This window comes from Rhinolophus sinicus, chromosome 17 (genome assembly GCF_057876585.1).
Source record: "Rhinolophus sinicus isolate RSI-liver-muscle chromosome 17, RSI-T2T, whole genome shotgun sequence".
NCBI classification, from domain to species: domain Eukaryota; kingdom Metazoa; phylum Chordata; class Mammalia; order Chiroptera; family Rhinolophidae; genus Rhinolophus; species Rhinolophus sinicus.
In genome coordinates, this window is record NC_142517.1 from 168,502,976 (window position 1) to 168,519,829 (window position 16,854).

A 16,854-nucleotide genomic window follows, 5' to 3' on the forward strand; every position below is an offset into this window, starting at 1 on the left:
TTAAGAAAATGTTGAAATTTTAATGTAGCTCTTTTGCATTCTTTTTAAGTACTGCCTAAATGCTGATCCACACTGTTTAAGTTTCTTGTGCAATTTGGGGAAAATGGAAAGTGGAAAAGAAGCAAGTGTTCACATTCAGTTGGAAGGCCGGCCATCCATTGTAGAAATGGTAAGTTTCATATCCCATGACAACTTTGTGCGGAGGTTCCTACAGAATCTGCAAACTCAACTGTCTTGTAGAACTAGGACGGTAGATAAGGAGGCATACAACAAACTAAGAAGGTACTAATGAGAGTAAAATTTGGAGTAAAATGCTAAAACTGTTTTATTTCAGCTGAATACACTGTCTAAATGACATGGCTTTCATAATTAAATAGACAAGTAAGACTGTAAAATAGACTATGGAATCATTAAGAAGTTTATTTTATAAAATGTGTCCAACTGCTTATGAACCTGGATTGAATCAAAGAAATTGGCTACCTTCACATTTCACATAGTTTTAAAGTTGTTTCCAAAGCATTTTAAATGATGCTTTCTTACTTGAGCTCAGAAAGTAAAGGCTAAGAAGTAAAACTAGGTCTTTCATAAAATTAAATCAAACATCAAACTAAACATCAAAGTTTATCAACAGCAAAACAAATGTACAATAACAAAAACACTTTTAAGAAAATGAACTTTGAAAGGTTGAATTAAAAAATAATTAAATACACCTTGGACTTCCTCCTAGAAAGGACTATACATATTTATGAAAGTATTTTGAGATAAATTTGTTTTATCTGGAGTTCTGTTCTTCAGTTTCCTTATCTGATAAATATGGGTAATATCTCTTTTGCAAGTATGTTAGATTAAATGAGTTTTGTAAAGCATTTAGTACAGGCATACCTTGTTTTATTGAGCTTTGCAGATAATTGCATTTTACACATTGAAGGTTTATGGCAACACTGCATCCAGCAAGTCTAGTGGTGCCATTTTTCCAAAAGGCTTGGGTGATGGTTAGCATTTTTTAGCAATAAAGTATTTTTTAATTAAGGTATGCACATCTTTTAAACATAGTTATTACACACTTACTAGACTACAGTATAGTGTAAGCATAACTTTCATATGCACTGGGAAACCAAAAAATTTGTGTGACTCGCTTTATTGCAATATTCTCATTATTGTGGTGGTCTGGAGCCAAACCCACATGACCTCCGAGGTATGACTGTAATAGTGCATGGCACTTAGTAAGCTAAATGAAATGGTAGCTATGTTTGTTTGGAGAAATATTTGAAATTACCACATGGTGGTCAAGAGGAACATGCACCAGACAGGGAAGTAAGAGATGTCTGTTTTAGTTACAGTTGTGCTAACAATTAAGTCATGGGATCAACAAGTTATTTAAACTTTTGCAGTTTGCCGTTTCATATGCTCGAAGTCCAGGTTTCTCAACAGTGGGCACTATTGGCGTTTTGGACCAGGTCATTCCTTGTGGTCAGGAGCTGCCCTGTACATTGTAGGATGTTAGACATCATTGCTGACCTTTATCCACTAGATGCTGGTAGCACCACCTCCCAAGGCCTGAGAGTCAAAATTGTCTCCAGACATTGCTAGTTGTCCTCTAGGGGATGAAATCATCCTGTTGGAAACCACTGCTCTAGATAAACTATGTATGTAATTTATTTTCAGCCCTAAAATTCTATGTGTTCTCTCCAAAATGTTAAATAACCTGTACACAGTAGTTTTAATTCTTGAAAGTCAGAGCTCTTTAAGAATCCGACCCAAAAATATATTCTCATCTACCCCAATGAATGCACATATGAAAAAAAATCTCAATTTAGCACAGTTTCAAAAAGTCCTTAGCTGTGGAGCCCATCCACAAATTCCCAACCTCTGTGAATTCTGGGTTATAAAGTCCCTGTGTTAGATAGTAAAGCTGAGTTCATCTACTGATTTTATATTTGAATCCTATAACATTTGTACCAGATTTTTCCATTACAATATTAAATAGATTATATGTATTTGATTAGAGCAGCAAGATGACAACACTATGATGATGGAAGGAGAACTGACTGTAGGTGGTGAACACACAGTGCCATGTATAGATGATGTATTATAGAAATATGCACTTGAAATCTATAAAATTTTACTAACCAATTTCACCACAATAAATTTAAAACAAAAGAAAATGACTGTCCATTTGAGAGAAAGATAAAAAAATAAATAAAAAGCCCAAACAAAATGAGTTTTCAGAAAGGTTTATCGGGTGAAAAAAGTCTTATTTGGGGATAAAAATTCAATATCCAGGGAAAAATACATTGGTAACTAATAAATAATGTTTAAATTAAGTTAGCTGCAAAGTAGCCGTGTCTAATAAAAATATTTAAAAAGGATGCCATATAAATTAATACCAAGACCGTACCTCTAGAACCAAAGGAAGCATTGCAATTAACTACAAATGGTGAACATGGGAAAATAAACTGTGAAAACCTCTAGATAGTAGGTAAGGATCATGAAAAGTTATTTCTATTAATGTCTTCATGAACTAAAACTATGAATCAGGCTACAATGCTCTTTCTTTTATTAAACAGGATGAGACCTCAGCACTCAAGTTTGAAATAAGAGCGACAGCTTTTCCAGAGCCAAATCCCAAAGTTATTGAACTTAACAAGGATGAGAATATTGCACATGTAAGATTACCTTTTTTAACTGAAACATTAAGATTTGTAGGGGGAAAAATACTGCTAGGATGTTTAGTCAGGAAAATAGATTTTGACTAGGTCATGGAGGGCTGGAAATACTTTACTGAGTTGGCATTTTCCAAAACTGGAAGGAGAGAATGACACAGCTCTTTTAGGAGGTGAATGTGGTACCATGGTTTGGAGGAATAGGCTAAAGCCCACTGTTTCTTCTAAATAGTTACCAAGGTTTCCTACGATTGTGTTGGAACTGGTAAGACAACGTGGTGGGTTGTTCTAAATACTACTGGAGATCATAGAGGGGGCTTCAAAGGAAATAGGAGCAAGTTTTTAAACTGGCGATTCTTTGTTTTTGGTTAATTTATGTAGGTTCTGTTTGAAGGACTACATCATCAAAGACCGAAACGTCAATTCACAATAGCAATTATTGCAAGTAGCTTGTTACTTGGACTCATTTTACTTTTATTGATTTCATACGTTATGTGGAAGGTAAGCTTTTCTTTAATAATTACCAATGTTCAACCACTGAAAATGCCATCCTTGATTTTCTCAAAGCCATTTTGTGACTCCCAAGTTACTAGACTGAAATATTTCAGTATTTTTTAATGTTAACTTTTAAAATTCCTAAGTGAATAGATAGGATTAATCTTGTGTTTCTCTTAACTTCAGTATCAAAGTCCTTCTAGAAAAATGTGCTTTTTTAAAGATAACATCTTTCAAAATTAGTGTTATATAGTTTGAACATTTGTTGAAAATAACTTATTTTTTAAAAAGCATTTTGGAGACACTGCACATTATTTCAATTTTGGAGAACATCTGCATGTATCACTGAGAAGTCCTGCAGTAATAAGAATAATAAAAGCTCTTTAACCCAATATTTTCCAAACAGCAGGTTCTCGAATAACATCATTTCATTCAACTTTGTTTCGTTATAATGTTAAGAATTTAACTCTTTAAAAAAAAAAAAAAAAAAAAAAAAAGAATTTAACTCTTGTATATCAATTAGCCTGTGGTCAAATTGTTTTCATTATGCATAGGTTCTATGACTTTAAGTGAAACAATCTACATTAAGTGAGGACTCACTGTATAGATTTGATGAGTACAATAACTACTCACTAGTGATTATGCAATGTTACTTTCAGGCTGGCTTCTTTAAAAGACAGTACAAATCCATCCTACAAGAAGAAAACAGAAGAGACAGTTGGAGTTACGTTAACAGTAAAAGCAATGATGACGATGATTAAAGAGTTTTTTCAAAATGAGAGAACTAATAACAGACTCAGGTATAATAAAGAAATTCGTGTTTCCAAGAAACGATGATGTACTTTTACTCAGAACCTTGTAACATATGTCTTAATGCAAATGAAAAATCCAAGCAATGATTACCTCTTTGAGAGAAAACAACTGCAAAGGTAACATTTAATATATCCAAAGATATTCTTTCAGTTCTTAAATGGATAGAAAAACACTAAAGCATTCAGTTTATTCAAGATAAGTAATCCCTCGATATCCTGCAAGTGCATCTGAATTGAATCATATTGAGGAAGTAAACAATTCAATTGGAGAAGTTTTGGACTTGATATATTATTCCTTTAAAGGAAATATTTGCCATATGTGTTTGCTTCAGTAAAATAAATTCCACTGAATATGTAATAACTCATTTCTAATAGATCTTTGAGACTTGTTTGAAATATGTTCTTTAAAAGTATTTAGCAAAATTTCTCAAAGAACTGTTTCCAAATCTCCTAGTGAATTAACAGGGCTATTGTCACTTTAAAGCATATTTTACCTTTGTAAGACCTTTACTTGTAATATACTTCCTATGGGCTTTTGATCAACAACCACTTATTCAGTGGTCTATGAATATTATAGGACTGAAGAAAAAACTTCAGACTGAACTTATACACTGGTTTGAGCTTCATGGGCTGACTTCTGGGTAATTATTGTTTATACAGCTATGGATTTCTTCTTTCTGTATATATACATAACTTTTTAAAGGAATATTTGTTTCTATAGTCCTCCTATAACACAATTTTATCAAGGGTATCTAGGATCCATCATTAGTCAAATTTTTCATTTTTAAAAAGGGTATCTAGGATCCATCATTAGTCAAATTTTTCATTTTTAAAAACAACAGTGCTTAAGAAGTTTAACTTATATTCTGAAACAGATTGTGAATATTGCACTCTATATGATAATTGAAGTATAAATACTCTGATATACATAAAATATGAAAACTGTACCTCTCTGATAGTCTTTAAAAATCAAAGCTCTACAAAGACAATGATTAGGGGGCAATATTTCATACAAATTTGAAACACTGTAAAATACTTTCAAATTAAGCAATAGACAAATACTTGTTTGAATGTTATTGTTTTCTATTCAAATGTAAATATTAAATATGTTTCATCAGGTCTATAAGAACATTCTCTTTGTATGGAAATGCAAGAACAAAATTTAACTGTAAATTGAAAACTACAGGTTTAGCTTGTATCCAGTGACTATAAATGTACCATCAAAATTTCTATATGTTTTAGTGATAAGTGAAATAGTTTACGTTTTTGATGATGTTATTTTAGAAGTTTTTTATAATGAAGTAGTTTCCAGATTTAAATAATTTCTTTAAATGCCTTTACATTTACAAATACGATCTTTCTGTAATATTTATTCATGCATATGAGCTACATGCTGATTGTAGAATATAATTTCATCTGAACTGTGCTAAATCTGTATTTATATATGTCAAAGATTGTGGCCAAATTTTGAAAATCTGTTATAGGAAGTGATCAAATAGATAAATTAGAGGGCAGTCTTTAACTATTATGGACAATATTACTTTACATGAAGTCCCTGCCAACAGCTGTCTTCCTCAGACTGCTTAATCCCTGTAAATTATCCATTCACGAGCCTGCAGTCTGTGATTTGTGGCTGGAAAGGAAGGAATGCAGAGAGATTTGTGAAGGCATTTGAGCAGTGAAACCCAATCACAATGAGCAGGAAACCTCTGGAACTCCATTTGTGCCAACAGAAATTATATACTTTCAAGTACACATTTTCTTGAGCAGAAGCTATTTTTGTTTTTTCATTATAAAAAGCGAAGTAGTTCAGGAGAATGTCTACACAATCATTGGCGCAAAATCAAACCCAAATTTAGAATTGCTTTCTAAGGATGATCCCTGAGGAAATTTAAATTTGGTTCTTTCCTACTCACAAATGACAGCATTTCAGATTTTACTGGATGCATTGAAAACAACTGTGCTATCTTGCCAGATGACATGGTTTTCAGGAGCAAGAGGCCCACCACAGCTCTCTAATGGACCAGATTCCACCCAGTTAGATATTTTGCATAGTTTAAAATAAAATTTGTTGTAAACTTTAATATTACCTGTATCATTAATTTTAAAACCCTACTACTTTAAGAAAATCAACTGAATTTTCAACTTTCAGAGGATATTCACAAAACTGGTACCATAACAACTTTTTGAAAGAGGAGCTGGGCAAGTGGTCTAGGTATAGAGAGATTGTGAAAAAAAAAAAAAAAATAGTTCTATTTCTGGTTATATCATTAACTAGCTGTATAATTTTGAAATTATAGAATCTTGAAATTCAACCTCACTGGATTAGGTACCACATTAGGACAATCATTCTTCTGTGAACTCTGAGGTCTGTTTGTACCAGGCCTAGGAGACTTAACATCAAAATTGATGGGCGCGAATCCTGAAAAGTGAAAGAATCCAAATTATTTCACTTTGGAATTATCTAGGTTAAAGACAGATATATCATGATGTTTAAGTATATGAAATGTTTGCTTTCAGTTCCAATAAATACTTTCCAAAAACCAGAATTTACACATTTTTGGTATATTTCATATCTTGGTGTTTTTAAAGCCCTAGAAGCTAATTTCCAACACCACCCAAAATAGTCATTTTTTCTTTAAAAAATAAGACTATTTTTCCTGCTGGGATATCTGTGACCAAAGCATGACCATATTCCTTCATATTAATATTCTAGTTTTTACATTTGTTATAAACAATTACATGTTACTTTGGAATCATTCATTTCTTCCAAGCTTCCTCCATAAAGACTGATAAGTCTCGGGTGCAATCTGTAAATAATAAAATAGGTATAATTGATTATTTCATCAACCTATCATTCTGTTACTGAGGGTTTGGGGGTCTGATAAATTAACACCAGAAATTACTATACAGCCTTAACTGACTTCCTTGATTGACTAATGCTCTCCATTGCTTCTGTAAAACCCAGCCAATTGTGCCTACAGAAAGCTTACATCTAGTGGGCCATCCAGGGTGTCCCTGCACACTTCTGCCCATGGAGTCATAAAGCTTACCAAGGATGATTTTGCATGTTTCTAAACCTGTTTATACCAGTTGCTCTTGTTACTTAAATAATATGTAAAATTGTTCCTATGTAAAGTAAGTTGAATGCTTTGGAAAGACTTGATAAAAGTGAACTGCTAAACACCAAGTATTACAGTATTAATTATGGGGAAAGGAAATTTTAAAAGACTGAGGGATTAAATTGTAACAATCTGCTACTCAGATGGCTTTATAAGATTTTGATCAATTTTTTAAAAATCAAAATGGAAACTGAAGACATGCATTATCTAAAATTCAGAATGCCAGTGTACAGACTCATAACCAAAGAAAATGCTTTGACTCTCCATAACAATTGATGAATAATGTAAAGTCATACTTTATTGAAACTGTCTTTTTATCCTTCCCTGATTTACTAACATATATGTATATATAACATATGTATATTTGGTATATATATATATAATGGAAGCCGCCTTCTTGTAACTATCAAATGCAGGCAATTGAGATATATATACATCTCTCTCTCTCTCTCTCTCTCTCTCTCTATCTTATCTATCTATCTATCTATCTATCTATCTATCTATCTATCTATCTATCTATCTATCTATATATATATATCTCAATTGCCTGCATTTGATAGTTACAAGAAGGCGGCTTCCATTATACTATTAGTTTTGTGTCAACTGGTGGACATATCAGGCAGTGAAATACTTAGACTTACTTAACATGGACCTCTGATGCAGCTTCCATTAAATCACCATCTACATTCCAAGGGAAACTCTCTTCTGAAACAGTTTCATGCGGTTGATCCTCTTCCTCTGGATGGCGTCCACCGGTTTTATTCCTTGGGTAAACTTTTACTTCTTCAACAGTATAAGTCTCAACAAATGGAAAATTGAACTAAATAAAACAAATACAAATAATCATGGTCTGTCCTTTATCCCTAAGTTCTAACGCAAATTAGAGAAGTTCACTGTGCTCTCTTAAGTATCAATATGCATGCTGATGTTTTTATAGCTTTGAAACTTTAATTATAACCAGGGATCCCCAGTTTCTCTGAAATAAGGAACTCCTTTTCTGAAGCTTTCCTAGCTCATTTAGAGCTAGGAAACTTGTTTTACAACAAATAGTAAATGTCTATGAAATTATATACAATAACGATATTGTTGGATTTCCACTTAAAGACCATCTTTGGTGCTGGTCTATTGATATAGCAGATTTCTATAATCCACTGACTTGGTTAGTGACTTGTCAACTAGTTTAGCTGATGTAAAGCAAACTCTAATGTTTAAGGTTCACACTTGGAATTTAATTAGGAGGAACCTAGGTCTAAATTTATGAAGGTAAAAAAAGTCAACCAAATGTGATTTTCATTGGTGTTCGCCCGCCTCATCCCCACTTTAAAGATGGACACAAGTTGCAAGATAATTGCGTTTGCTTACTGACTACTCTAGAATGGTGCAAAGCAACCTTCAGATTTCAATGTTTCTTGTTTGCATGAGGAAACTACAGTGGAAAAATACTATACATTTTCTGAAATAACTAAGACAGCCAAATAACTTTTTAGTGGTAATGCACAGCAACTATTTACTTGTATTTCAGTTTTCAGATAAATGACATTAGGTTTATTCCTAATATACTGGGGGTACCAAAAAAATGTATATACATGACTTGTATTCATTTTTTGTTATCGGTATATATTGAATTTTACAATTTTAATACAGTTTTTTCCTTTCGTAAAATGTGTATACATTTTTTTGCACCGTTTGTATTATCAACATGTTTTTCCCCTTCCACATATAAACCTCAATGAAGCACAGAATTTTAAAAGGTGACAGAAAACTAATATTTGCCCTAACCTCCTTATTTTATATATGTAGAAAACAAGGTCCAACAGATTTTACAGTTTATATTGTATAATACACTGGGTTACACAGTGGATTATACTAGGGTTATATGGTGGAATTAGCTGTTCTGATTAGAGGGCCCTAAGCAGTTCTCCGTGAAAATGATTAACAGTGCCTACATTAGACTTCCCATCTTAGGTTCAAAGCCTTGGAGACATCTTCCATATTGTGTACTTGTAAAAACTTCTACATAATTATTCACTTGTACACATAATCATCCATTGTAAAAATAATGAGTTTTAAATGAGTTATTGATACCTGGCTACTATCAGTTAAATTGTGTCCCCCATAAAGACATCTAGAAGTCCTAACTCCTAGTACCTATGAATGTCACCTTTGGAAATAGGGTCTTTGCAGATGTAATCAAGTTAGGATGAGGTCATTCAGGTGGGCCCTAATCCAATATGACTGGTGTCCTTATAAGAGAGGAGAGCCATGTGACAACAGATACACACAGGAAGAATGCCAAAGAACGTCAACAAATGATGGCCACCACCACTAAGTCTATTATCTTAAATCATCAGTTTTCATGTGTTTACATCACAAAATGAAACTCCATCCATCCATGCAAATTTATTACCTATGAAGCCATAGATATTGTTAGATGATACTTCAGGGAGTCAAGAGCTTAATATAATGTGTGAGGATATATTTGGGAGATGAGGAAGAGAAGTAAACAGTTACAACTGTGATACATGTAAGTGCCATGACGGTGTATACACAGAGTTAAATGAAATAATTGAGAAGAGGCGAAGAGTCAAAGAGGCTCAGGATATCAGGTGAGTGTGGCCCAGAGTAGAAGGGAAGAAGTTCTGGAGAGAAGAAACAACAGCTGTAAAAAGTCCCGAACTATGTGATAGTCAAGCAACTACAAAAATTTAGCATATTGTGATATTGATTGCAATACTGCTATTTTGGCACATATTTTGCAGAATATATAAATGCTTGTTCTTATTTTTTTTAGATAGACATAGAATGTTATAGGCTGAATTGTGTCCCCCTAAAAATTAAAATGTTGAAGTCCTAACCCCCAGTACCTCAGAATCTAACTATATTTGCAGATAGTCTTTAAAGAGGTGATTAAGTTAAAATGAGGTCTTTAGGGTAGGCCCTAAATCAATATGACTGATGTCCTTATAAGAGGAGGAACCTGAGGCACACAGAGATACAGGGATGTGCACACACACAGGAAATACCATAGGAGGACACAGCCAGAAGGCAGCCATCAACAAGCCAAGAAGAGAAGCCTCAGGAGAAACCACACCTTACTTATACACCTTCTTGGACTTTTAGAATTTGGAATTGTGAAAAAAATAGATTTCTGTGTTTAAGCTACCCAGTCTGTAATATTTATGGCAGCTCTAGAGAACTAATACAATGACAAAAACACAGGAAATCTGACAGAGGAGGGCAAGAGGTAAGGTTGCAACAAGTAAGGGCCAGAATGCAAAGGGCCATGGAAATTAGATATTATCTTGATGACAATGAGAAAGACATTGAAGAACTGAGAAATCAGATGGATGTTTTAGAAAAAAATCTCTTTAGAAGGAAGTATAGAGGATAACACCAGAGAAAAGGAAGACCAGAAGAAAGCTATTATAAGTGAGAAGGAACTAGATTTGAATTAAGGTGAGGGAGAAATTTCAGAAACATTTAAGAGGAGAACCAATAGAACTGCTTGGTGGACAGGCTGTGAGGAATGAGGAAGAGAGAAGAATCCAGAGTAACTCCAGGATGAGTACAGTGGTGCCATTGACCTGTGTAGGGAAACAGAGAAGAAGCACCTCTAGGGAAAACGATGGTTAAGGTCAGCTGTGAACATGCTGGACTTAAGATGCCTGTGAGTTGTACAACTTTCTCAGCACACAGGAAGACATAGTGGTCCTGCAAGTCAGAAGAGAAGGTAGACTCTTGGAAGTGTGCAACACTCATAGTCGTTCAAACAAAAGGGGGCCATGAGATTACCCAGGAGAAGGTGTCAAGAGATGACAAGAGGACTGCAAACAAGTCGCTGGGGAAACACATTTAAGGGTTTTAAACTCCATACCAAAAATAATGGTCAAAGTGAATGTGGAAATGTATGGAAAGTGAAAATGGAGGCCAGATATAGAATGAAGTTGAGAGGACTTGAAGGGTAATTTTTACTTTCTATCTATTTTATACAGAGATGGAGAAGGCAAGACGAGTCACGCCACAAATTATAGTTTTCAATACGTCCTAAAGTTAATATATATGAACATTCAGTTCAACCTGATAAAGATGGTTCAGAGACCTAGATTACTGCTCTCCTTAGGCTGAAGTGCCACATTTTCCTTCCTGGAGTCCAGAACTACTGTTTCGACAATAGATTATATAATCTTACATTTACCTGATCTTTATAATATTACATAATTTATATGAATTTAGTTTTGAAAATGTCACCATGAAGGAAAGTGATCACACACACACATACATATGTATCTATAATTTTTTAACAAATAATGTATCAATTTAACTCTCCTTGAAAGTAGTCACCGTGGAAATCAATCTAATTATTCTTAATATACACCATTATGCAAAACATTTTAGAATTTCTTCACAAAAAATTACAGAGCAGTAGCATGGACTTTAATTTTTGGAAAGAGTTGAGTCAATCAAAGTTAAGCCTACAGGGCCACACCACACACACACACACACACACACACACACACACACACACACAATGGTTTCTTGCATCAAAAGCACGACATGACTGGTAGAGTACATGGGAAAAACAGATTATATCTTGCATAACATGATCTCATTTTTAAAAACAATTATTTTCCTAAAGATAAAGAATTACATTCACTATGTCTTTGTCTTCATTGTACAGTAAGCATCTGATACTTTTAAATTCATATTGAAAAAAAGGATGTCTACAAAAATTTGTCTTGGGAACTTGCCCCTTAGGCAATTCCAAACGAGAACTTCTATTAATAACTTCAGAGAAGGCGATGCCTCCCTAAAATAAATATTGAGCTTATGAGGTACGTACATTAAGGTTAATATTAATTTACATTCTCAATTATTTAATAGAATACAATTAGAAAAAATTTATACCAAATAACAATAAGGATTATCTCTGAAATATGGAATTTTGAGGGCTTTTTATATTGTTTACCTGTTTCTATTTTTCTGACTAAAAAAAAAAACATTGAACATGTTTTGGATTAACAAAAATAATTAAATTGGTTTTAATCTTTAGAAGTTTAGTAATATTTGAAAAAGCATACAATCATACAATACCTTTAAAAATATCAATAAGTCACAGTCTTTCTCAAAACATGCATACATAAAGTTATTACTTGGGTTCACAACCTACTTTATATTTGCTTTTGTCTACTTTGCTCCTTAGAGATTTATATTTAAGTAGAGTGGGACTATATCTAATTTTTGTGGTATAATTTCCTAAATATTTCAGTTGGTTGCTCAATACACGTTGCTCAAATAGTGTAGTCAGAAGAGAACTGAAACTTCACGAAGGCTGCCAAAGAAAGTTTAAAATTATAAAGACGCAAAACTGGGAGCCATGTAATGGCTATGTATGTAAGCAAGAGTCAGCTGCTGGTCATTGCCTGGATTTACTCTCCTCCTCCTCCCACGTGCTCTCTCCCAACAACATCCAGGCACAATTTTATACTTTTAAGAAGGTGTGAGAGTTCAGGGTTTCACAACCATGCCTATGTACTTCAAGACTCACAATTTCAGAAATTCACTTATTTACAGGATAAGTTTCCTAATAATTGAGTCAACATATCTGCCAAAAGAATTTGGCTTGTGATACGTAGTTACTGCTTCTCTTTAAAACAAATCCCTTCAGTGGAAATATTTTTTCTGTCTATCGATCATCTATGTATATTTGTCTGTCTGTCTTCCTATACCCACAAACATCACCACACATTTCAGTTTTGAATAAAAAATAATTATCTGCATACAAGTGATATATTTTTAAATATTTATCTGTGACTCTATTTCAATCAATGAAGATAGACAAGTCTGTAAATAAATAGCAGGTAATTCTAAAGGTCCTAACTTTAGAGAAAGTCTGCTACCATAAAACTAAGAAGGCTAAAAATCTCAGATTTCACTACTTTTTCATTGAAGAACAGCCCGAGTACGTCATTTTATCCTTAATTTATTTAATATGTCAATATAACTCTAAATTTTCTATTTCACAAACAAACAAAATAAATGTATATAACCACCAACCCATAGCTCACAAAAGGCGAATCTATATTAGTATTGGTGGATGATTTTGAAAATTTGGAGGAAGCACAGATTGAAAAAAATAAATATTAATGTACTAAGAAGAAAATAAAGGCTTTTTATGAAGCAGGACTTGATGTCAACTCTTGCAGCATATTTCTGCCCATGATTAATAGCTTTGCACATAAGTAATGAAAATAATTTACTATACCTGATTTTTAACACTGGCATATCTTTTCAGGTGTTTTATAAATTCTGGTCGAGAAGTGTTTCGTGCAATTATAAGAGCCATACTTCCATTATTTAATCTGAAATTAAATATTTGTATTTGACATTAAGTTTAAGACATTACATCAGAAATGATTCTGTATCAATCCTTCTAACAAATATGCTTACTAGAAGTTTTAGGCAAGATAGATAAATCATATTAAATTTATTTAAAATTCTTAAATCTTATCTTGTTGTTTTATTTTTAAATGACATAGCCTTTCAAATTGGTTTTACTAAACAACTGGCTTCCTTCTCAGCAAGCTCTTATGTTAAGGGCTTTTTATAAAATGATCCATTATACATCCTATCCATATAGCGACATAATTTAAAATCCAATGCATTTACTTAAAGATTCTAAATGTGAAACCACATGTTTTGTTAAAAAAGATGTGTTATAAAACAGTTAATATAGTTAATAGTTAATAAGCCGTAAAACAAATAGTTCAACACATTCTAAAGTCTCAAGTGGATTTAAATATTTATTTATAGTCAGGTCTAAGGGCCACAGGACACTAAATCAAAGTGGCCCTGGGATGGATGACATGAAACGAACAACTGCTGCCACACATGTTCAGTTAAATGACCAAGCATTTTAATCTTGCATAACTGTTCAATATAGAGACTGAAAATTTACTGTGCGGTTTAGTGTCCAAAAAGCCACTCACAAATGTATCAAGCTTTACAAGGCAGTTTGCTGAAATACATGCACATGACTTCTAGCTCAATTTCAGTGCAAATATAAAGTTAATTCCAAAAATAACATCAAAATTTTTAAAAAGAGCTCTTTAAATCTTACAGAAGTTCAAGTTAGAGTTGTAAAGGACCTTGAAGATTATTTATCATTTACTCAGTTTATGTAGCAGAAAAAGAAGTCCCCAAGTTTAAGTGATTTGTTCAAAGGCACACAGAGAAAAATAATGACTGGAACCAGAGCTCTTAATTCTCAGGGTCCCACGCTCCTTTGACTTATCATGCCATCTCTTCCCAACTGAAAATAAACAGCACCAAAATGTTCAGAGCAGTGTTTTGTGCAGCCTTTATTTTTCTCAATTGCTTAATTTTTATTCATAAACATGAAAAGCATTTTATATTCAACTTTTCAATACTTACTATTAATCAGAACACACCATATGTGCTTGGCATAAATATAACTATCTTTTTCTTCTCTAACTTCAGATATTTCCCTGTTTATTACCTTCATGTCAATTGCCAAGGAAAAAAACTTAAGACCAATCCCTTTTGCTAGATGTTAATCATTCTAGTTAAATATTTTGCAGGAAAGTTGAAACTAATCATTAAAATAATGTTATAAATTGCCAAAGTACATAAGTCACTTTTTAATTCCACCTCCAGGGAAAATCTAGATTTGACTATAGTACACAAAATTCATGGTCCTTCCTTCTATGCTCTACAGAATAGGAGAGAAATATTTTCAGACTAATAATGGACATGCACTTGAAAACAATATGCAAGAAATGGAATATACTTTATTCCACAAAACAGTATATAAAATACCTTATGATATTTTACAAAAAATGTGGGCAGTAGATTCATATGCACCACTACTCACACTAAGTATAACTGAAATGTTCCCTTTGATTCAAGGTATCGAATATACACACATGCATGCTTTTCATGCTAAGAATATTTATGTCTGTACTAAAATTGGAAAGTAGAGACAGTCATAAGAAATACCAGAATTAAATACAATGTTCTCAACTGGTAAATAAACATAAATAAAGTAAGCAAAGTAGACATAAAATAACATAATAAAATCATGTCAATAAAACCCAAGAAATGTTATTTTAGCCTGTGATATTAAAAAATCAGAGTGATTGTCTGATAATTTTTCCAGTTTAACAGTTGTGAACCTACTCTGATCCCTTAAATCCCTTAAAATCTCTATTTCATAGTCAAGGAGAGAAAAACCTCTTCATAATATTCTAGGCTAGCCAAGAGTTAGGGAGAGTATTTTGTAAGAAAATTATGATTCACAGAAAAGTATCAATGATTCAATAAAAATGCTACTAACCTGGTATTAGGTGCCAAACCTCTAGGTGCCACTGAACACAGGCAAGGAATTGCCATAATGCTGACATTCAGGAATTGACCCTGGATCATTTGCCACCGATCATTACAGTCTAAAGGTAATGGAAGCGATCGGTTACTTTACTTGACCAGAGCAAAATGTCAATCGAATCTGGCTCAGTTCTCAAGGAGGTACTTTTAGACTCACCAGATTTGGGAGATCCCCGTGCCCTCCTAAAAGGAACAAAACAAAATAAATAAACAAGAAAAAAAATCACACAAAAACATCATCCATTAAGTTTGAGGAAATTATAGACTCCAATATTACATATGTTAACTATTTGCTTAAATTAGACAGAAAGTAAAAATATGTGAACAATCCTTTACTACATTATGTTGTATTAATTCATTTAAAATTAGCATCGTCAGTAAAAACTGCTTTTCATTTTTTTAAGACTAAAGTACTTCCTTTGTGTCACTTTGATTAATATTTGTATTCTACACTAGACTGTCACTCTTATGAGGGCAGAAACTAAGGGTTTTGTTTGCTTTTTTTGGTTCCTTGCTGTATCCAAAGTGCCTGCATATAGCAGGCACTCAATAAACAGCTGTTGGATGGATGGAAGGATGGAATTAAAGGTTATTTCTGAAGACAGAAACCAAACTACATGGCCTAATAGAATCTGTAAGACCCCATGATTCTATATTCTTCATTAGTATGTTAGAAAAACAACCAAAGATCCCATCCCAATAAATTGTTTATATTAAACTCTTTTAGGCTTTAAAGAAAGATACTGATGTACATATTACTTTGAGCTTTTCACCTACCTTTGTTGTAAATCTTGAGAACTGTTAAATGGTAAAAATGATATTTCACAGTCCTCTGGCCTAAAATATAATGAAATTTGTTATTAAGAGTCGCCGACTTGGGATATGCAATTTTTGGTTTAAGAATAAAAAGACTCACTTAAGTTGTGCTAGTGCCTTAATTACAGCAAAATCCCTCCGTTGGTTAGGGGACATCCATCGATGTTTTTCTGCCAGAGCCAAAGTTCTTCCACCAAAGCCAAACATGGCTGAGAACCCAAAGCGAAGAAGCTTGCCAGTGGCGCTGAAGGTGCAGACATCGACTGGTTGTAGATGCCCTTGAATATTATATTGAATGTTAGTCAGTGAGTGCAGTCAGGCCAGTTGTCGAAATGGCAAACAGAAAAGAGCATACTTATTTACTTTTAGAAGAAGATCTCAAGCTACTTTATATCATAATGAATATCCTTGCTTTGCCTTCATCTCTCTTTACCTACAACTACTCAAATAGCCATTTGTAAGTTTTTCAGGTACTAGGGGGAAAAGCACAAAGCAGTAAATTTTGCAGCTTACTGCTGTTTCATATAAAGCATGGTTAAAGAAGTG

The 16,854-nt window shown here is 33.3% G+C and overlaps 2 protein-coding genes across 3 annotated transcripts in view; one reads left to right on the plus strand and one right to left on the minus strand.

The window, feature by feature from the left end:
- The window catches only part of ITGA4 (integrin subunit alpha 4), a 95,088-nt gene extending 88,569 nt beyond the window's left edge, over positions 1-6,519 (plus strand). The window contains exons 25-28 of the mRNA XM_019752831.3: positions 50-169; positions 2,568-2,666; positions 3,045-3,164; positions 3,818-6,519. Of these exons, the coding sequence (XP_019608390.3) occupies positions 50-169; positions 2,568-2,666; positions 3,045-3,164; positions 3,818-3,919 (441 nt within the window). The 3' untranslated portion in view covers positions 3,920-6,519. The remainder of the gene's footprint in view (positions 1-49; positions 170-2,567; positions 2,667-3,044; positions 3,165-3,817) is intronic.
- CERKL (CERK like autophagy regulator) overlaps positions 6,197-16,854 on the minus strand; it is a 109,789-nt gene continuing 99,131 nt past the window's right edge. For both annotated transcript variants that reach the window (XM_074338823.2, XM_074338817.2), the window contains 7 exons: positions 16,409-16,586; positions 16,270-16,329; positions 15,650-15,675; positions 15,446-15,554; positions 13,355-13,451; positions 7,734-7,912; positions 6,197-6,780 (listed from right to left, as the gene is read on the minus strand). In XM_074338823.2, coding sequence (XP_074194924.2) covers positions 6,699-6,780; positions 7,734-7,912; positions 13,355-13,451; positions 15,446-15,554; positions 15,650-15,675; positions 16,270-16,329; positions 16,409-16,586 — 731 coding nt within the window. In that variant the 3' untranslated portion in view covers positions 6,197-6,698. The remainder of the gene's footprint in view (positions 6,781-7,733; positions 7,913-13,354; positions 13,452-15,445; positions 15,555-15,649; positions 15,676-16,269; positions 16,330-16,408; positions 16,587-16,854) is intronic.